General features: G+C 41.4%; 1 protein-coding gene across 1 annotated transcript in view; it reads left to right on the forward strand.

Moving 5' to 3' along the window:
* HEATR3 (HEAT repeat containing 3) overlaps positions 1-22,509 on the forward strand; it is a 603,471-nt gene that overhangs the window by 37,857 nt on the left and 543,105 nt on the right. Inside the window, exon 3 of the mRNA XM_044081978.1 lies at positions 15,484-15,571. Within this exon, the coding sequence (XP_043937913.1) occupies positions 15,484-15,571 (88 nt within the window). The remainder of the gene's footprint in view (positions 1-15,483; positions 15,572-22,509) is intronic.

Below are 22,509 nucleotides of genomic sequence, written 5' to 3' on the forward strand. Positions count from 1 at the left end.
TGTCGGGGGCGTTAGTGCATGGCTTCAATTTCAGTAGTTTTTTTATGCTAGAAGTGGGAATAGGTTTTAGTGAGAATTCAGGGGAGTGGGAGAAGGGAGCATTAGGGGGTGATGGGGATGATGAGGAAGTTACAGTAGGAGATGAGGGTAGAGAGTTAGAAGATTGAGAAGAGGGAGTGGTAACAGTGCTGGACAGAGTGATGGTAGTGAAGGGTGGGGGTGTATTAGAGAATGTGGAGGTGTTTGAAAATGAACAGGTTAATTTGGCAATAGATGCAGTAAAAAATAATTAAATTGGGTAGCTAGGTCTAATTCAGTAGCTTTGGGGTCTGGGGTTGGGGTGTCTGGTTTACTGGAGTTAAGTAGGAATCTTTGAGGGTTTGTTTTATTATTATTTTGGAGTATAGAGAAGTAGTTTTGTCCATCAGAGATGATGAGTTTTTTTACTTTATTTCGAAGTGTTTTGTATTCATTATGAAGTAAGGGGATCTTGTTTTTCTGATAGTGTGCCCAGGCTTTATCTCTAAGCCGCATGGTTGAAAGTGTGTTCTTGGTCAACCAAGGCGCGGATTTAAGTTTAATTCTTTTTGTTTGTAAGGGGGCCTGTGAGTCTAGTAGTTTTAGGAATGTTGAGTTAAAGTGGGCAACTGCATCATCTAGGGGTAATGTTTTTAGACAGTTCCAGTTTATAGCTTTTAGAGAGTTTGAAAAGGTTGTTGGGTTAAATTTTTTTTGGTTACGGGTAGTTATGGAATTATGGGTGCAAAGTAGTTTTGAGGGGAGTCGGTGAGTGAAGATGGGTGTATGGTCGCTAAGGGAATCTGAAAGAGTGCCACTATTAGAATAATAATGGGGATGGGAGACTAGAATCCAGTCCAGTATACTGCCGCCAGGGAGGTTCTTTGAGGGGCGTGTTACTGTGTTGATTAGTTGAGAGAAATTATGGAGGTTGATGTTGAGAGAGTTTGTTGGAGACTGTATAGAGGCCCAGTTAATATTCATGTCTCCTAAAATTATGGTTTCATTGCTAATGTTATTGGAGAGCCAGGAGAGGATATCTTCAAGTATAGAAATATCACCTGGGGGGATATAGAGGGAAGCTAGACAAATGTGTTTTAACTTGGAAGTAGAGTGAGGAGTAGTTCAGCGTTTTTAAAGTGTGGAATGGGTTTGTTGTAGGGAGTGACTAACAAAGCAGATGAGTAAAGGAGAGCTATTCCTCCACCTTTTTTGTGGGACCTGTCTTTTCTAATGATAGAATAGTTTGGTGGAACTATTTCAGAGTCTTTAATGTGGGGTCTTAACCAAGTTTCAGAAATGGATACTATGTCCTGTTTATTATGAATGAGCCAGGCATGGAGGTTTGGGACTTTAACTATGCTTTGGGAGTTTAAAGAGGTAAGTAATATGGACTTGTCTATAGTGGTTGAGGTGGGGGGGTCTGGGTTGGGATGAATATCTCCAGATAATAGGCTGGTGATTAGATGAAGGAGTGGGTCCGAAAGATAATTGGACAGCTTAGAGAAAAGATTGGGTTCTATTGTAATTCTGAAAGATGTATTAGATATAATGGGAGTAGAATATTTTTGAGTGGCGATAGTTTTGTATGGGAAAAATAGGATTTTTTATAGGATATAGATGGGGAGAGATAGGAGAGTGTGAGTAAGGGAAAGGGGAGTTAAGGTGGTTGGTTACATGGAAGGACTGTGAATGATGTGAATTAAAGGGTTGGGTGAAGTAGTGGAGAAAGGATAGATTTAGAAGTAATATATATATATATATATATATATATATATATATATATATATATATATAATCTATATATATATGTATAAGAAGTGTTTTTATGGACCATGGTTACCTCCCAGGCATGATATTGATTTGGTTAAAGAATGTTCCTTTGCTTCACTTTCAGGCATCTTCACTCAGTTATTAACTACAAAATCAGTGACTTTCCAGTGGTTTTATCAGAACCTGAGCAAACATTGTGCAAGTGTCTTTAACTTGACTTGCTGTCCCCCACTATTTACTTTCATGTGGTCATGCCAAAGGGCTTCATACTTACTTTCACCTTGTTACATCAGCGACCCCTCTGTTCTTGCTATATGCTTATTGACTGGTTACTCTTCTACTCAAATCAGGAAAAATAGAGGGATTTTTCAGCATAGTTTGGGTGTCCAGTTCTGGAGCAGAGAAATGTGCAACACTATAATATACATAGAAATGCACACATTTTGAATCATGCAATAGTTCATTCAGACAGGAAGGGGAGTTTGCAATTTTTTTTTTGGGATTAAATCATTCATTCAGGATTAGTAGTAATTTATGAACCATATACTCAAAAAACAGAAGAAATGATTCTTTTAAAATAATACAGTTTTGTCTCTTAATGCTGCTCTTATAATTTCAGGTGATATTTGTCCTGTCTTAGTAAAAAGAAGGTAAGCATAGCAGAATGTGAAAGAAATGTACCCTAATCCTGTCCTAACTTCACAACCTTCCCTTCTTCTTCTTCCACACCCCAAGTTTGTGTCGCACAATAACCTGAAATTTGTCTCTGTTTATGTTACATAGCATTTGCAGTAAAGTGACAGAGTTACACGCTTGGATAACTCTACAATCCCGCAATGTTTTGGTTATTACTGAAACCTGGCTCAAACCTCAAATTAAAGATTCTGAAGCACTTCTTCTAGACTTCAGTATGCTAAGGGCAGAGTGACTCAAAAGAAAAGTTGGTTGTGTAGCCATACTCTGTCCATACTCCATCTCTCAACTCCTCATAATGCTGTACCTAGCTTTGCCAAAGCCAAACTTACTGTCTCCTAACTTAACCTAAACAATCCTAAAATCCTCTGCATCATTGCATTGTACGTAGCCCCTGGTTATAATCTGTCAGCTCTTGAAAACATCCACGCCTGGGTGTCAACCAATATTACTGTTGAAACTGTAATATTGGTTGACAGAAATTAAACTCCCAATTCTCTGCAAATAGTATTAACTTCTCTGGCTTTTCACAGCTCATTACTGACCCAACCTACACCATCCCCTCATACCAAAAAAGTTCTGTAATTGACTGGATATTGGTTTCCCACCCAGCCGACATTATTCAGTCCAGAACTCTACTGGACTGTGTTAGTGACCATCATCCTGTTGCTACAACCAGACTTTTCACTCACCCTTGCAAACAACATACCTACAAAACTGTACTCAGCCTAACCAACTTTAATCAACAGACCTTCATAAACATATATTAAATACCATTAATTGGTCTTTTTTTTAAATACTCACCCCTTGATGAAGCAGTTGAAAAAAAATTCAATACCACATTCTCAGACACTTTAAAACAGCATAGCTCCTGCTAGAAAGAGAAGAGTCGAAACTAACTATAGTCCTTTGCTAACGCTTGGGTGTGCGACTCAAAACAGAAGACAAAAGAAATCTACAACACTTTGCAGAATTGTGTAACGTAGTTAAACAAATGAATGCAGATAAAAAAAAAAAACAATTTTACATAAAACCACAAAATCATTACAGAACTAATCCAAAAACTTGCTGTGCTGGCAAACAATTAAAAAATAATCTACATCCAGGAAGTAATTCTTCCCCTCCCAATCCTCCAGTGAAAGTTGCTCTATTGATATAGCATCTGAATTTAACTCCTATTTCATAAATCGTATTGCTTTAATTATTAACAATTTCTCAGCATCTCCTTCTGCTGTCTCTCATCTGCCATTTTCTTGTCTCTCCACTTTTTCACTACAACCTGTACCCGCATCCTTTATTAAGTTCCTGTTAGGCAAACTTGAGCCTTGTTCCCCTCTGCTGATAATCTTCCTAATGAACATCTAAGAATGGCAGCAGATTCAGTAGCCTAAACAGTTTCTATACTTTTTAACAGATCTGTTAAGTAAGTCTATGTTCCAATCCTGTGGAAAAAGTTCTTCATCCTTCCTCTCCACAAAGGAGGCACTTCCACAAAAATATCTAATTTTAGACCCATTGCTATTCTGTCTCCAGTGTCTGAAATCTTAGAAAAATGTATCCATAAGCAATTTCTTCCATACCTATTTGACAACGATCTTCTTTCCCCTACTCAGCATGGATTCAAATCTGCCCACATTACTACCACCGCTCTTCTAACCTTTACAGACACAGTAAACACAGCTTGTGATACTTGCAACTTTGCATCTTCTCTGTTTTTGGATATATCTAAATCTTTTGACAGTTTCCCACCCAAAACTCTTGTCTCTACTATCCTGTCTTGGTTTAACAGAAAGTACCTAACAGTGGTTCACCAGCTATCTCTCAAATAGATATCAGTCAGTCAAATGGAATTCCAATTTCTCCTCTTTATTTACCTGTTAACAGTGGGTACTCCAAGGCTCAATGCTCAGCCATCTCCTCTTCAATATTTAAATTAAACATCATCATTCTACCAATAAACAGGCAGCCCTTATCAAATATGTGGGTGACTCCACCTTAATCTGCTCTTCTAACAATCTTACCCAACTGCAGATCTATAAATCAAGATGCATTTAATTCTGTTGAGTCCTGGCTGTCCAACAACCATCTCCTACTTAATCCTAAGAGAACTAAACTTCTGCTATTCTTGCCTTAACATTTCTTCCCTGATAACTCTCTAACTTTACTATTACTTCTCTTATTAACACTACAATTGATGTATCACACACCAAGCTGTTAGATGTAATAATTGACAACAATCTTAAGTTTGATCTACGCATCAGTAACAACATAAAAATGACCTATCAAAAACCGAGTGTGTTGTATAGAGTTAAAAAAATCATCACCAGCTCCACTAAAATAACTCTCGCCACCACTTATCTCTTACCATCCCTTCCGTATGCTTCCCCCATTCTAACTGATCTTCCCTCATCCCTTAAAGTAAACTCAGTCAATGCTACAATAAAATAGCTAAATTTTCATTGGACCTCCTCTAAATTCACAACACTGCTACACTCGCAAAGTCTTACATTGGCTCGAACTACCCTATCTGCTGACTTTTAATGAGCTAATGGTAACACACAAAATACTCTGCAGCTCTTCTTTTTCTCAAACAACATCTACACTACTGCATCATTATGCTCCATCTCGTAATTTACATTCCTCACACAAGCACCTTCTAACTATTTATAAACCACAAAGATCACATGGAATTAGTCTGTATTTTCACTGAGTTGCCAAGACCTGGAACAGTATTCCAAAATCAGTTAGATTAAGATCTCAATCTGAAGTAGTTTACTTCATTTGGTCTTCAACCTGTTGGTTATGGATCTGTATCGGATCCGAGCCGGCAACTTTTACTAGCATCAGCTCCGAGCTCCAAACTTCTCCCCTTACCCCATAATACACCTCCACTGCCTTCCATCCCCAGATCTCGTTTGCTGTGAATAGCTTTTGCATCGTGTCTCTTGAGCTCCAACTTAGTCAAGTGGGTGAAACCCCTTTGTGTGTATCTTTTTTCTTCAAAATTTTGTTAGTATAGGTCCCCTTTCTCCTCCCCTTGCTTGGTGCATCGAGTTATAGAGTTTTAGGATAGTTAGAGTAGTTTGTACTGTTGTGCAGATTGTAGCGTCCCCTCCCCCCTGAGTGTTTTCTGTATACGAGTGTAGTGAGTGGGTGTGAGTGTGCCAGTTAGAAAGGAACTGCCTTTTTTTCTCAAGTTCTCTTTCTATTCAAGCATTATGGCTGAAAAGCTTGTTTTCAAGTGTTGTACAGAGTGCGGTCTTAAATTATCCCCTGCGGATGGTCACACTCTTGTGTGTTTTGTGCTTGGGAGTTGCCCATCTGAGTGTGGACTGCAGCATATGTGCAGGCTTCAACCCCTGCGTCATTAAAGATAGAAAGGCCAAGTTGGCCATCAAAGGCCTTCTTCCCCCTTCAGAATCTATTTCCTCGTGTCCGGCTTTGGTCACAGCGGCTGCTGTGGGCAGCTCTACTTCCTCTCTTCCTCTGGCTTCTCCTCCCTCCCAGGCTGGGACTCAGCCTCCTGTACCAAAGCCTGCGGTAGTGGAGCAGAAAAGGGGTAGAGATAGGGGGAGAGAGTCAAAGGCGAGGGAAAAGAGAAAGAGGTCTCTGGACCTCACTTCACCTACAAAGACACCATGGATCCATGACTCCCCTCAGCTCTGATCTCCGAGGTTCTCCCCAGAGCTGGAGGAGGCACGTTCAGCTTCTTGGGCCTCAGTGCCCCGACCTGCCAGGTCGGAGTCCATGGCCTCGTCAAGGTCCACCCAGTCCTTGTCTGACATTGATCTGGATAAAATGATGAGGAGGTTTATCCGTACTCCGATCCAGATGGGGGTCTTGCCAGCCCCCCTCAGGAGGGGGGAGCTCGCTTCCCTTTCTCCAACCTATATCTCCTTCTCCGATCCGACCTTTGGGTTCAGAGTATTCGGATCTGAGATTGGCCTTGGTCAGGGGGTCAGCACCGACGGTACCTGCTTCATCGACGCCGACAGCTGCCTGGAGTGTTTTGGATCTGACCAGCTCGGATCTGAGCTGATCTCGGAACTGGAGCTTGGGTGTTGGATCCGAGGGAGTGGAACCTTTTTCTTTGGCTCTAACTTGGTCGGGTCAGGTTCCCTGCCCCAGAGCTGCATCTACCTTGGGCCTGGCTCAGATTCTCTCATCTGACCCAGGGAGACTGGCCTCCTTATTGGTTTCTTTTCTCAGGAGGTTCGCTCTCCTTCGGCGTTCAACATGGTAGAATGGGTTCTTTCCATTGGATTGAGACCCCTGACTGCCCCCTCGGAATTAAAGCTAAACTCACTAAACTAGGTATAAATCCCTATGTCACAAGATGGGTTCCCAACTGGCTCACTGACAGAACCCACACTGTAAAAGTTGCCGACTCCGAATCTGACCTCAAACCAGTGACAAATGTAGTACCACAGGGTTCAGTCCTGGGACCTCTCCTGTTTGATATCAACTTCTCTGAAATACAGGCTAACACAGAAGGCCTCTGGCTAATGAAGTTCGCAGATGACTGCAAACTAGGAGCCATAGTCAAGTCCCCAAATGATGTGGACATCCTACAGAACGGCCTCGTTGAGACAGATGCCTGGTGTCAGAGCCATGGCCTCAAGCTCAATGCCAAAAAGTGCACTGCCATCCCCTTTGGTAAAAACTCTGTACCCATGAACTACCACATAGGCAGCAATCTACTTAACACCGAATGTGTGATAAGAGACCTTGGGACCCAGGTGGACAGTAGTCTCTCCTTTTGATAGTCACATTGCCACAGTAGTCAGGAAGGCCTTCTAAATGGCACACCTCATCATAAAAGGGTTTGCATCCAGGAAAAAAGAGGTCATTGTTCCCCTCTACTCGACACTCCTTAGACCCATTATAGAGTACAACGCCCCTTTTGGAATGTATGTCACAAGACCTCTGAAGCAGCTGGAAAGGTCACAGAAGTACTTCACAAAGAGGATTACTGGCCTCAAACAAATGCCCTACACTGACCTTCTCAAGAAACTCCAGCTTTACTCTGTAGCATATCGCCTACTCCGAGGTGATCTCTGCCTAACATATAAAGCTGTGTCAAACCTAGAGATGTTGGACATGCTGCACCTAAAGAAATCCCAATTCCTCTGAGCTACACGCTCTAGGGACCTAAACCTTGTCACCACAATAAACAGGACATGCTGGAGGGTAGATTCCTGTCCCGGAGACTTCCCATACTCTGGAACAGGCTACCCATTTGTGTCAGGCAAAGTTCTTCATTAGCACTCTTCAAGAAAAATCTTGATGAGTGGATGGGAAATGGGAAATGCACCCCGGGGATCACTTATGTGTCTCTGCTCGACAGTGGCACAGGAAAATAACTTTTTCTTGGGTGGCGTAAGTCAGGGAACCTTGGTGGCTAAGCTTATGTAGACCCTTGGGCCGATAGCCTAGTACCTACCTATGAACCTATGGACTCCACCCAGACCCCCTTGGCTCTGTCTACGGTCCCCATCACTTTTACCAGAGGGACAGCCTGTGCTCAAAGATCCCCAGACGGTTCCCCCCGAGGAACAAGTGGCTTGCGAGCTCTCTCCGGAGAGCCCCACTGGAGAAGTACCTTGCAAGCATACGTGCAAGAGGAGGCACTTGGACTCCCCCGAGTCCCACACCGAGGACGTGGACTTGGATGATGGAGAAGGTTCCCCTAGGTCACCTCCCGAGGATGTCTCCTTTGGAGACATCATGGAAATCCTACGCCAGTGGGGAGGTTGGTCTGCCTCCAAACCTTCTTCTAATGAGTCCGTGTTCTTGGAGGCTTTTGGCACAGGCCCATCTACTTCCTGGGTGTCCCCTCTCACAGATCCTTTGGTGGATCTGGTCACCTCATGGGCATGGAAGGAACCGAACACCATGAAATCTATCCCAAAAAGACCGGATAAGATCTTAAGCCCCCCATAGACAGACCAGCATGGAACAAGGGCTCCCCCATAGATGCCATCGTGGTAGCAGCAGCCACTAAGATGGAACTTGCTCAGGAGAGTTCCTCTGTCTATCCTCCTGACCGAGAGTCACGGGTGATGGACCACCTAGGGAGGCGGGTTTAGGCTTCAGCTACCTTTTTGATTAGGGTGCTGAACTACCTGGCCCATGTCACCAGACTCCAATGTGACCTGGTAAAGGAGCTGGAGGAGTCTCCCCCCAAGTCCATGTCGCAGGAAGACAAGGCTTCGTTCTCAGCGAGGATGGCCACTTTAAAAGCAGTATCTAATACGTCCATGCAACTCCTCTCATATGCTACAGAAGGAGCAGCTAGGGTGGCTGGGACCGGCATGTCCATCATGCGCAACGCCTGGCTCAGGTTACGTCAATTTTCGGAACCCTTCAAGGCGTCCTTTGCCAATGCCCCTTATGACAGCTCTACACTCTTTTTGGTAAGACCATCAAAGAGACATTAGTGCAGAGTGAGAAGGATGGGAAGACACCGTCTGCCATCAGGATCTGCTTTTCTAACCCTCAACGGTCCTTTTCCCAGAACTAGAGAGGGCAAAAGAAGATGTGGTTCCAGAAGTCACAGTATTCCCAGGACACTCAGGGCTGTTCTTCCCCCAGAGCAGAGGGGGACAGAATGGACGCTGGCCCAGGGGCAGATGGGGTCCAAGGAACTTTGGGTCTTGAACCTTTCTCTGACAGACCCGGGCAGCAATCCTGAGTGGTTGCCTGACTGCTCTACTATGGAGGCAGTCGGGGGATGATTGTACTTCCACCTAGCAGCATGGTAGTCCATAACAACGGACTGCTGGGTGCTTCAGTTCATATCCAGAGGATACTCTATCCCCTTTGTGGGTTCCCCCAAATCTCCCAGACACCTCCCGGATGCACCACCCACGCAAAGGGAGGCAGCAGCACAGGACATTTCCAAGCTGCTAGGAAAACGAACCATCGAGACAGTCTCCCCAGATCAGTCCGGATCGGGCTTCTACTCCAGGTTCTTTTTGGTGCCAAAGAAAATGGGGGATTTAAGACCCATTCTGGGCCTCTCTACCCTGAACCTGTCAGTTGCCAAAGAGAAGTTCCAGATGGTCACATTACAGTCCATCATGCCGTACCTGCAAGAGAGAGACTGAATATGCTCGTTAGATCTCCAGGATGCTTATTATCACATAAAAATGCACAGAAGCTCCAAGAGGTTCCTCCACTTCCGGCTAGGAGTCGATCATTACTAATTTCGAGCCCTACCCTTTGGTCTCACCACAGCCCCCAGGGTGGTTACCAAAGTGATGGCAGTGGTAGCAGCTCACCTGAGGCTTCAGGGGATTCAGGTCTATCCTTACCTGGATGATTGGCTCCTCACTGCTCCCACCAGGCGTCTACTCTCCCATACCAGGGATTATTTCCTGACTCTTGCCCTGCATTTGTGGATCAAAATCAATGCATCCATATCTCTCCTAGATCCTGTACAGGTGATAGACTACATTGGTGCCAGGATAGATACTCTTCAGTGCAAAATCTTCCTGACCTCGAAGAGAGTTAAAAACTTGAGGATGCATGTCTCCCTGATCTACCACTCTCATCTCCCAGTGGCAGAATCGGTATTGAGGGCCTTAGGCCCGATGGCGGCGACCATAACTCTTCTCCCATGTGCTCGGTTACACATGAGAATTCTACAGTGGACTCTAGCTGTACAATGGTCCCTGTTGGAACTGCATTGACATTCCCAGTTCAACTCAGTCAAGTCTGTCGGTCATCCCTCATATGGTGGATGTGCTCTCTGAACATTTTGGAGGGATGACCTTTTGTTCCAGCCCCGGTCCAAGCCACAGTGACCACAGATGCCTCCCAACTCGGGTGTGGGGGCATTGTTCGGGCAGGACAGTCCAAGGCCTGTGGTCCCCCATAGAGACCAGCTTGCACATAAATGTCCTAGAGATGAGGGCGGTCCTTCTAGCATTGCAGGCCCTTCATTCCTTTCTTCCTCTAGGGATGATTGTATTCAGTCAGACAACATGTCAGTGGTCTGGTATATCAACAAACAGGGAGGGACCAGATCTTACCCCCTTTTTCGCGAGGCCATGAGAGAGTGGGAATGGGCGATCTCCACTGGTTGCTTTCTTATCGCAACGCACATTCTGGGATGGTCCAACATCCTAGCGGACAGGCTAAGTAGGACCATTCTGATGCCTTACGAGTGGTCTCTGAATCTGTCAGTAGCGGAACAGATCTTTAGCGAGTGGGGTCAATCTTGCTGTGATCTCTTCGCATCTCCTTCCAATGCAAAGTGCAGCGAGTTTTTTGCTCTGAACCCCCTGCCTGGGGAGTCCTCCAGAGATACTCTAATTCATGCTTGGCCTCCTGGTCTTCTGTATGCGTACCCGCCAGTGCCTCTCATTCCAAGGTTTCTACAGAAAGCATGTCGACTGGGGAGCAAAGTGATCCTCATTACCCCGTTCTGGCCTCGCCAGGTATAGTTTCCCTTCCTTTGGTCTCACCTTCTGGCTCCGCCTTGGATCCTAGATCCCATTCAGGATCTAATTTCACACCCTTTGGGGGTGCCTCCTCCGAATCTGGACAGCTTGAAGCTCACAGCTTGGCTGCTCCCATTCCCGTGATTGCTAGGACTCCTGGACTATCCTCCTCAGTTAAATTTGTTTTGGTGGCTGCTCATAAGTCTTTGACCAGGAAGGTTTATTGCAGCAAGTGGAAACGTTTTTCCCTTTGGGCCTCTCAAAGAAGTTTAGACCCTTTCACAGCTCCTCTTTCCGCCATTCTTGATTTTTCTAGCTGATATTTTTCAACACGGAGCTAGTTCTTCTGCTGTCAAAGTTCAGTTGGCTACCATATCTCATTTTCATGTGGGCAAGAATTCTGCCTCTTTAGCCTTTTCCAGGCTGTATAAAGCCTTTATCAAGGGCACCTTTTTATTATGCCCCATGGTCAAAGACCCTGTTCCCCCATGGGACCTTACTATGGTTCTTCAAGCTTTGGTCGCACCGCCTTTCGAGCCTGCCGCAACTGCAGATCTGAAATTTTTGTCTTGGAAAACAGCTTTTCTGGTGGCTATCACTTCTGCTAAAAGGGTTTCAGAACTGCAAGTTTTGCCCATCAAAGTTCCATATATGATTTTCCATAAAGATAGGGTTTCCCTTCTGACCAATCCATCCTTTCTTCCGAAGGTAGCATCACAAGTTAATATCAGTCGGACCATTAATTTACCTGTCTTCTTTCCTAACTTTGCTAACAAAATGGAATCCAAACTCCACTTGTTGAATGTTCATAGACAGTTACGATTTTATCTACACAGGACCAAAAACTTCTGTAAATCCGATAAGCTGTTTGTGTCCTTCTCTAAGCCCTTTTTGGGTAAACCTATCTCCATGGTCACTATTGCTAGATGGATTTCCTCCTGCATCGTTCACGTCTATAAGGACAAAGGTATGTCTCCTCCGGGTCAGGTGAAACCTCATTCCACTAAGTCCATGGCTATTTCTGCGACCTTTTAGTCTATAGTCTCATTGGATGATATTTGTTCTGCAGCTACTTGGTCCTCATCTCATACCTTTATTTCACACTGCAAACTGGATTTGACTTCTAGAAGGGGAGCATCCTTTGGTTCCGCGGTGCTCCGGAATATCTTTCCATGAGGGCCACCCAGGAGTTCAGTAGCTGGGGACTCTGTCCCTCAGGTGAAGTAAACTACTTCAGATAAAGAAGTTATGTACTCACCATAACGTTCCATCTAAGTAGTTCTACTTCATTTGTCTTCAACCGTCCCTCCCTCCTTCCCCCTGACCTTGTCATATGGACAGTCTGTGGGCTGCAGTTATAGGTCATAAAGTATTTTTCAGGATGGGTTATCAGTATATAAGGGTCAGCAAACTCGATCTGTTGGTTGGAAGGTAGTGGAGGTGTATTATGGGTAAGGGGAGGAGCTTGGAGCTCGGAGCAGATGCTATTGAAACTGCTGGCTCGGATCCGGTATCCCACAGGTTGAAGACAAATGAAGTAGAACTACTCAGATGGAACGTTATTGTGAGTACATAACTTCTTTTTTTCATATTTCTGTGAATTATTATTTGTGGTATTGATATTCTTTGTAAAAAAAATTTGACTTTGTTATTGTTCTTTGTAGTATTGATATTCTTTGTAAAAAAATGTAACTTTGTAATCTTGCTAATATGTTTCTGGAACTTTTCTCCCCAGGCCTATGCTGAAAATGGGCACTTGTCCAGTTGGACTTTCCCAGTAAAACAAATGTCAAATAAATAAAAATAAATAAATAAAACAATTAATTAAGGGATGGAATAACTTGCTAGATGGCAAAGTTCAAAACTAATATAGATCATATTCTATATAATGAAAAAAAATACTTAAACTGGGTTAAAGTGTTGGAGAAAATTTTTTTTTTGTTCTGGACAATTCTAATTAAGAATAAGACAGAAATAGAGAGAAGAGGTTCCTGGTTAAAAAAAAAAACAAAAAAAAAAACATAAAAAGAACAGTTTTGGTTTAGGGGGAGGCACTAATACAGAGGACATTTGAAGGCTCGTGTAGGCATTAAAATGTGTGGAACTTTGGAAGTTTTCCCTATGTTCAGTGAAGTTATAGAACCAAGAGGCTTTATTGATTTTTCACTTCTGAAAAGTTTAACTTAAAAAAAATGCATTTTTTCAGGAGAAAGCCCCATTGCACCCCTCTTCTGGGGTCTCCTACACCCCTGAGTTATATATACCAACTCCACAGTTGTATTATAGTGAAGAAAGGTTAAAAAAACACAGAATGTGCACCCTTGGATGGCATAGGCCAACTAACTGCAATAAAATGAACCATGACGTAAAAAATGTTGATAAAAAGCCGCCTAAGTAAACATAGCCTGATGTAATATAATTGTACTAAATTTCAGTGTCTGGTGGAGGACTTTTAAGCATGAGCTTAGATTAGATTATTTGTGGCAGGAGAAAATGAGAAGGAAGAAGAATATAAAGCAATAGTTCGGGAGTTGAATAATGTAGTACATAAGGGGTCATTTTTGTGCTTTTATTCTGATGAATGCACAACAGATTTAAGTTTATAGTTATTGGTGTCTATGCTATATTGAGACACTTTTCAAAACTATTGATGCAATATTTATGTGGATGTTGAATATGGAATATCCATTAAATGTGAAATGCTTGTGTATTATATTGTTTCTCTATGATATTTATGTGTTTTATTTGCCTTTGATACCAGTAAAACAGAAGCGTGAATGTGATATTCAAATGGGGAAAAGGCAGAAGCATTGTTACTGGCTTTTGAGGCTTGCTTTTGAATGAGTTTCTGAACGTTTTGTGAACATTGGGTCATAAACTTAAACATAGCATGTTCAGTCCTAGGCATTCAGTTCAGAAACCACGTAGCTAATACACTGTTATGTCCTTAGGAGGTCATTTGCTTATATCCCACGATCTCCACTACAGGAGATTTAAGGTATTGCACAGTGAAGACTCTAGCTTGTTTGGGTCTTTCTAGTACTTTTGGTTTGTCTTTGTGACCTTTTTACCCATTGGTTTGGAATTTGTAGTATTTATCAATGAATGGTTTATTTAACTGTTGTATTTTAAGGCTACATTTTAAGCTAACGTTGTTCTATCCAAAGCTCATTTTTCCTGTTTTTGCACATGATGTTGGGGTGTCACTTCACTGAGAGTTTGTGCCAACACTACCAAGTAGGAACAGAACTTAATAATTACATTTGGGCTCATTTACGATGAGCAGTTTTCAGGCATGTCTGATAGGTCTTTTAGCATGATTTCATCTTATTTTCCTTTTATCTAAAGGAGCGCAGACAATTTTATTCAATTGTTTAAATCCAGTTTCTGAAATGAGCATTTTATTCTGGAAATCATATTTAAAATAGAAAAACTCAAATCCTTTTTTAATTATAGTTTTCAGTAAACTCCATCAACCTTAAATTGCGCATCTTGACACAGTTAGATGTGGTGCAAATAAAGTTCTGATTTTGAATGAGCTAGTGGGCCAGTACTACTCATTGCTTGAACTTCAATTTGACCTGAATTTTTGTTTTTATAAAATATTGTAAATCTCCTCACAAATAACATCTAATAAAAATTGTCAGCTTAAAACACGGTAAAATGTGCAGTTTACATGGAAAAGAGTTTAAAAGTTGTGTACCTTTTTTCCCCTCTGTAGTGTCCCTGATTAACTTGACTTGTAGTATACATACTCTGTCCTGGAGCTAGTCATCTATGCTGTAGAAAATGTGTATATATAGTTTTAATGTTTGTTTATTTGTTTTTAATCATGGAACCAACTTAGTTGTTTGGAGAATTAACTCGTAGTGTATAATTGTCTGTCTTGGTATCATGCGGCATTTCTCTGGTGATTCAACTGAAATAAATTTTAGCTTTCTCATCTGGGGTGGCTTGCAATATTCTGTTAGATGGTCTTTGCATCTTGTGTTAAGAAATTGGAAAATACAACCAGTTCGGTAGCATTTAGAGAGCTGGTGTCAGCATCATTAACTGGCCCTAACTAACCCCCACTCCTTCCACCCGTCACTGACAGTGGCTTATTTTTTAGGGACATGCATAATGCTGTAGTTTCTGTTGCGGAACTCTGTGATAACACCTGGTTTGGATGTGTGTGTGTGCCTGGGGATATATTTCTCAGTTTGGGAGGTCTCTGTTTCATTTATGTCCTTTCCATTTGCTGTTGATTGACTTTCACCAATTCTTCCTTTTGAGGCTGGTAGTTTCTTATGCCTCAGGTTTTGGTTCCATGTTGGTATTGTGCCAGAATTTGCTGTCCAGCATTCTTCCCTTGAGATAACTAGTTAAGAACATGGTTTGCTTCTTCCTTTTGGTCCTGTAGTCTGTGATTCCTTCCAAACCTCGGTCATTTGTGGTGCATATGGAAATACTTAGTGTGGTTAGCCAGCTTTCAGCCTAGTAATTAATGCTACTGATAATGGAGTTGTGTCTGAGTGTTTGAAACTTTAAGGTTGTTATTTTTGTTTAACAGAAATCTTAGTGCCTGTGGAGGACATGAGGTTTGCGATGACATGGTGAAGCAGGACATCATGACTCCCCTTGTTATACTGTTGAGGGAGGTAAGTCACATGCACAGAGATAAACTTTTGCTTGCTGTGTAGAATCCATTCAGTATAAATATTGGAGTGATTTTCATTTTCTTTTATGAAGTGTGCTGATTGTAGTGAATAAGAGTAATTGGGAACTAACGTCCACCTAGTAGCGAAGATTTAAAGGAAGCAGACCTATTCAACATTAGCACTGTGTTTATGCCCTAAAATGTTGTTTGCTATAATTACTGGCTGCATGTATGATTTTAAAGATGAATAGTGTGATTCACTTTAGTTGGAGGTTACCTTTTCTTTCATTTTTAGTGCTTTAAGGAGTGTAGTACTAACCATTCTTAATCATAGTAAATGGTACTTTCCCTGGGAAATTCTGTAAAAGTTTTTTGACTTCACTGACAGTTAACCGTGGTTAGATTCTGAAGAGTGCAACCAGTGCACATGCCCCAGGCTACCTACATAGACGACCTTGACCTGGTTCATCTAGCAACTCCTTGTACTGTCACTTGCACCATGCAGATGCAGATGTAGACATGCACGCAAGCACACGCACTCATGGATGCACACGTGTGCACACAGACACAGAAGAACTTTCACCAGTTATTGCCATGAACAATTTGTATTAGTGATTTAACACTGTGATAGGTCTATACGAACAAAGCAAATTTAAGTATTTCTCTTCTTTTAGTACTACAGGTACACCAATGTCATTCATGAAGCAGGGAATGTCCTTAGTTTCTCGCATCGTATTGAAAAATTGCAGTAATTTGGGCACTGTTATCTTTCTTAATAGTCATCCAGAATTTAATTGACAGTTCATTTCATCACTACTAGACTATTTTCTATGTTTACTGTAATAGGTGTTGTCATAACCTCTGCCTTTCTGTCTGGAAATCGAGGTAATTCCAGATCTGTCAGAAAGGCTGCCATGTCACACTTTTATAGGATTATAGGAGATTGCTAGGCTATCGACCAGGAGGTCATTTTAAGCCTAGCCATTACAACCCAAACTAATACTGTAGAAGTACTAGTCAGTACCAAAGATTGCATTTAGTGATGACTGCCCATATTGAGGAGAGTTGTGGGCACTATTCCCAGTAAGAGTTTACGGTGCCCCATCCACTCATCCAGATTCCTCTTGAACAGTGTCATAGAGGTGCTCTGTTTCACATGAATTGGTAGCCTGTTCCAAAGACATGGCAGTTGCTGGGAGATAAATAGGACATGCTGGAGGGACAGATTTAAGTTGCAGGCCTTATTTAAGTCCCCGGAACGGGTAGCCCTAGATCCATTTGATTTACGGATATGCAGTAAGTTCATTAGGTATGGATCTTGGGTCGCTGTGTAGGCCAGGCATAAGTCTCCCCTAAGAAGTCTGTATGATATGGAGTATAGTGACAGGAATTTTAGTCGGTCCGTGTAGGGCACATGCTGGAGGCCCTTTATCTTCTTTGTTAGAAACCTCTGAGGTCTCTCTAATTGCTGTAGGTGCTTAGTACGGTACATACCGAATGGGGCGTTATACTCAATTGTGGTCTGGGTAAATGCTGAGTGTAGATGGGTTATAACTTCTTTTGCTCTTGAGGTGATGCCTTTACTAATCAAGTCCGCTGCATGGAAAGCTTTCCTTACAACGGTAGACACATGGTGGTCAAAGTTAAGGTCACGGTCAACCTGTGATCCCAGGTTCTTTATCACTTCATGGGTACTTAAGGTATTGTTGTTGATTTGATAGTGTGAAGGGACATTGCTTGTGCCGAAGGGAATGATAATGCATTTCCTTACATTCAGTTTGAGACTGTGACTAATACACCAGTCACTGGTCTGTGTGAGACCCTCCTGGAGTATACTGACATCATTTGGGGAGTCAGTGATTGTACCTAGTTTGCAGTCATTTGCAAATTTTGTCAGCCACATCCCTTTAGTTTTGACCTGAACTTCTGAGAAGTATATACCAAACAGTAGGGGGCCCAGCACTGACCCCTATGGCACCTGTGAAAAGGGTACTTAGCGGTGATGCTAGTCCATGTTTTAGCCTGTTTAGAAGACAGCCTGGGATGTCATTTGGTCCCATAGAGGCCGTGTTATTTGTCCTGGACAGGGGTTTGAGGACCTGCTGTTTAGATAAGGTGGGGGATGGGGAGAGTTTGTTGTAAGTTAGGAGGGGATAAGGGAGTGAAATTTATGCCAAACCTATCTGCTGTCTCTCTGGTGTCGGTGTACATGATACAGTTGGCCACCAGTTCTGCACATACTGTGGTCCTACCCTTTAGGTTACGTACATAGATGTAAAAGGTCTTATGGTTATATTTTGCAGTACTTGCTAGGCTTCTCTTAAAGGAGGTTTTAGAGGATTTAACAAGCTGTCTTATTTGCCTTTTGAGGCTGAGGAGGGTGCTTTTCCGTTGTTGGGTCCTTGTCTTTCTTTTCTCAGAAAGCTGCTTTTTGCATTTATTGTAGAGTTTGATGATGCTGGAAGTCCAACATGGTAGCTTGACTTTACTTGAGGCTCTGACTTTTTTATTCTTTGTGGTACAGCCGAATTTGTACACTTATGCAAGTGATTGTGCAGGGCTTTTAGTGTAAGCTTCAGCGTAGTTACCATTTTCACCTTGGGGTGGGGCTTGGAATGCATTTATACCCTCACCTAAGAGGGTATAGTTTGCCTCAGTGAAGTTTTTTAGTCTGATTTCACCCTTTATTAGTTCTGATGTTAGTGTCATTTCAAAGGTGACTGTTTTGTGGTCAGTTTTAACTAATGAGTTCCCAAAAGTTGCAGCAGTGCACCTTTTGACATGTTGGTGGGGACCAGATCTAGAATGTTTGTTCCTCTTGTCAGGGTATGGACAGTTTGCTCCATGGCATTTGAATTCACAAAGTCAAGGAACTTTTGTGCTAGCGAGTTTGGGCTAGAGTAACTTTCCCATTTAATGGTGGGATAATTGAAATCCCTCATAACCAGTGTGTTTTGTAAAATTTGGATTATCTTCAGTTTGGTTAAGTAGGCTTCTTGGGTGTCGTTACCCATGGAAGGGGATCTGTAACTGGCTAGGACTTGAATGGGGGTCTTACATACTGTAACCTGGACCTGGAGTAACTCCATGGAGTTGTTCAGTCTAACTAAACGTGAGGTGAATTTGTCTCTCTTATAGATTGAAACACCGCATCCTTTGGTTTTCACATGTTCATTTTGCAGTGTAAAGCTGTGAAGGGTATTGTAGTTTTTGCGGGGCCAGGGTACTCTTTGCCACATTAAACCAGGTTTCTGTGACTGCACAGACATCTACATCTTCTGGTGCTAGAAGTACTTCCAGGGATTGCAAGTTTTTGGTTTAAGCTCCTAGCATTTACCAGTATGACTCTTCTTTTGTTCTAAAAAATAACAAAATAGGCTCAGTGACTAACCTCTGGCAGTTAGTAACAGTTACCATATAAATGTCTATTCAGACCAAATTCAAACTGCTCTTATAGTTCAAACTAATGAACGATTTACAGAAACCTTGAGCATGATAAAAAGAAAACTTTTATTCGTTAACAGAAAACAGGCAAGCGCTTTCACCAAAGTGGCTTATTCAAGAAAAATTTATTTAGACTTCTATGTCATCCTTCTAACAATGTATATCCATTACAAGTCACACCTAGGAACTAGGCCTTGTCATAATTGTAATTTTTGTTCTTATATTTGTGATTCTAATGTTTTTGTACATCCTAATACTTCACAAGTATATAATTTTAATACAACAGCTGATTGCAATACTAAACATGTTTTCTATCTTGCTGTGTGCTCTTCCTGTTTCGCCTTTTATGTCGGTAAAACCAATAGGAGACTTAGAGATAGGGTGAGAAAGCATTTGTACCAGACACGTATTAAGTCTGGCACTAATGCACTCTCCAAACACATTTTAGCTACTGATGACTCGCATTCTTTCAAGTTTATGGTTATATACATCAATACACCCAGTTTGAGAGGTGGAGATGTTAGGAACGTTACAGAGAGGAATGAAACAAATTGGATCATCAGACTTCAAGCACATTTACATCCTGGTCTAAATGACAAGATCCCTACTAAACCAGCTCTTAAAAACAGGAGGCTTGCTCTCAAGTAAACATTACATATATGTATATGTGTGTGTGTATGTATGTATGTATGTATGTATATATATATATATATATATATATATATATATATATAAAATGTTTTTGGTATTTATGTTCTATATATTTTTATGTTGTTTTCTATTTTTATTAGCTTTTTTGATTGATGTATATATATATATATATATATATATATATATATATATATATATATATATATATATATATGTATATTTGCTTTATTCGTGTGTTTTTTATATATGCGTTTTTGCACATATTTATATAAGCATTTTTACTAGTGTATTACTTTTTATTCATGCATTTTTACATAAGGAATTTTATGATATGTGCCTTTAAATTGAATTGAATTTAGTTAATTATTCTGCTCATTAATCAATTGAGACGTTATTATTATGCAGATTCATTCACTTATAAATAGTGTGTATATTTATTCAGAGTGTATCATTGAGGTCTGAAGAAGCCACTTTGGTGAAAGCGCTTGCCTGTTTCCTGTTACGAATAAAAGGTTTTTTATCATGCTCAAGGTTTCTGTAAATCGTTCATTGGTTTGAACTACAAGAGTAGTTTGAATTTGGTCTGAATAGACATTTATATGGTAACTGTTACTAACTGCCAGAGGTTGTCACTGAGCCTATTTTATTATTTTTTGACATTATTTGTTTTATTGGTGCTCAGCGCCATTTATTTTCCAGTGGTGTTGCTTATCTACTTCACATTCTTCTTTTGTTCTGTTTAGTTAATTTCACATTGGTAATGTTGTTTTCGAGATCTTGCCTAAAAAAGGCACTATGGGGGAGACGAGAGCCTTTGCCAGCAGCTGAAAGCCTAGGGGTGCCAGGTGCAAGCCATCTCTGGCAATGCAGCGAGGTTTGCTGACCATGCCTTCCCAGGCAGACAGGGGCTGGATCCCCTAGAAATGACATGAAAAACTAAGCCAGTTATTGAAATCAATCATTTTTTGTTTATACTGTGGCATCATTCTAGGTGAGGGTAGTATGCTGCTCAAGGCTAGGGACATACCTGCCTGGGACATGTACTTGGAGACCTCGACCATGTCTGTCCTCATATAATCCAGTGAGGTATATCTCAGGTCATTCACACATGCATGAACTATGACAGAGTCATAATGGTACTTGTTTCTGAGAGACCTGAGTACATGCGTGATTTGGCTAATCCTGGCACCGGATTGTGTTTGAGATGTAATTATTTGAAAATGGTTTCATAAGTGTATCATGGCTGATTCCTTAGTGTAATATGCCTCATCATTTTTTCTTCAAACCTGTTATAATTCATTTTTTTTTTTTTTTTTTATTTCTTAAGTTTCATAGGCTGTGAATTGAGGGTTCCTATTGCGTGATCGAAAATTGTAAACGGCGAACGCGTATTGAGTGAACCCGACTGGTCAAAACGTTGCACGCGTAACACGGAAATTGCCATAGCGAATATTTTCCCTTTACTTCAATGCAGTGTGATCTCGCCCTTTACTTCAATGCAGTGTGATCTCAAAATAGGAATATTTAAGTAGTGGGGGTGTGTGTGGGGTCGCAGCCCCCCACATGGGGGGTGCAGGGGGGCTTGCCCCCCTGTCTACAGCATTTAGGTAAGTATATTTTTTTATTATATTTTTGAAATTTCAAACATTGCTCGTATGGTGTCGACCATATGGTGTTCGATGTTTGAAACTTTAGAAAATATAATATAGACCCGTGAATTGATTTAAGGGGGTTGTAGCCATTCTTCAGTCACTGACATAAAAATTATATTTCTTGTCTAATATCTCCCTTCATTTTGTTTAATTTCTTTGTCTTTAATTGTTTCATCTCTCTCATAATACTTGTTCTGCAAATCTATCACTTTTTAATTCTTGGCCTGTAGATCAGGTTGAGATCATAGCATATCTGAAAGGTGCACTGTGTAATTTCCCTGTTAAGGTGAATTTTAAACCGGTATTATCAGCCAACAAAAGTGCCTTGTTTTCAGCAAAAACAAAGGCAATCTCCAGTGCCTTTTTGAAGAGGAGGATATCAGTTCATGCACACTGTATTCCAACATAAAATGATCCAGTATTACTATTGGATGCAGTATGTTTAATGTTACTTTAACGTCTTTTATTTTTGATGTTAGTGAATCTAGAAAAGCAATTAAGTACGTTACATTGACTGTAGTTTGGCATGTGAAACAGAGGTGAGACACATTACTTACTGTATGTGTTCCCTCATAGCTTCCAACCCGTAGTACACTATGAACTCTAGGTCTTGCTGTTGATATGTGGCATAATTATATCTTCCACATGTACAACAGCTATCATATTCCTTGTCATTCTGTGAAATTCTGGTTAAACTGTCTCCGGAGGAAAAAATGCACTGTAACCCCAGTATGTGTGTCTTACATGCTCTTTGAGCTCCACATATTCTCCATGTGTGTTAACAAAATCCACATATTCTCCAGTTGTGTTAACAAAATGTCCTCTATCTGCAGTGGATAAGCTTTATAATTTAGGAGGCTAACGTCTGTCTTTTTTGTTCCAAAAAATGAGACTGATACTCCCATGACCAATTCCCTCCTTATTAAAATGAGGTGGACACTCCCATGACCAATTCCCTCCTTATTAAAATGAGGCGGACACTCCCATGAACAATTCCCTCCTTATTAAAATGAGGCGGACACTCCTATGACCAATTCCCTCCTTATTAAAATGAGGCGGACACTCCCATGACCAATTCCCTCCTTATTAAAATGAGGCGGACACTCCCATGACCAATTCCCTCCTTATTAAAATGAGGCGGACACTCCCATGACCAATTCCTTCCTTATTAAAATGAGACTGACACTCCCAT

Source organism: Protopterus annectens, chromosome 8.part1, assembly GCF_019279795.1.
Source record: "Protopterus annectens isolate FY-2018-M chromosome 8.part1, PAN1.0, whole genome shotgun sequence".
Classification (NCBI taxonomy): Eukaryota; Metazoa; Chordata; order Ceratodontiformes; family Protopteridae; genus Protopterus; species Protopterus annectens.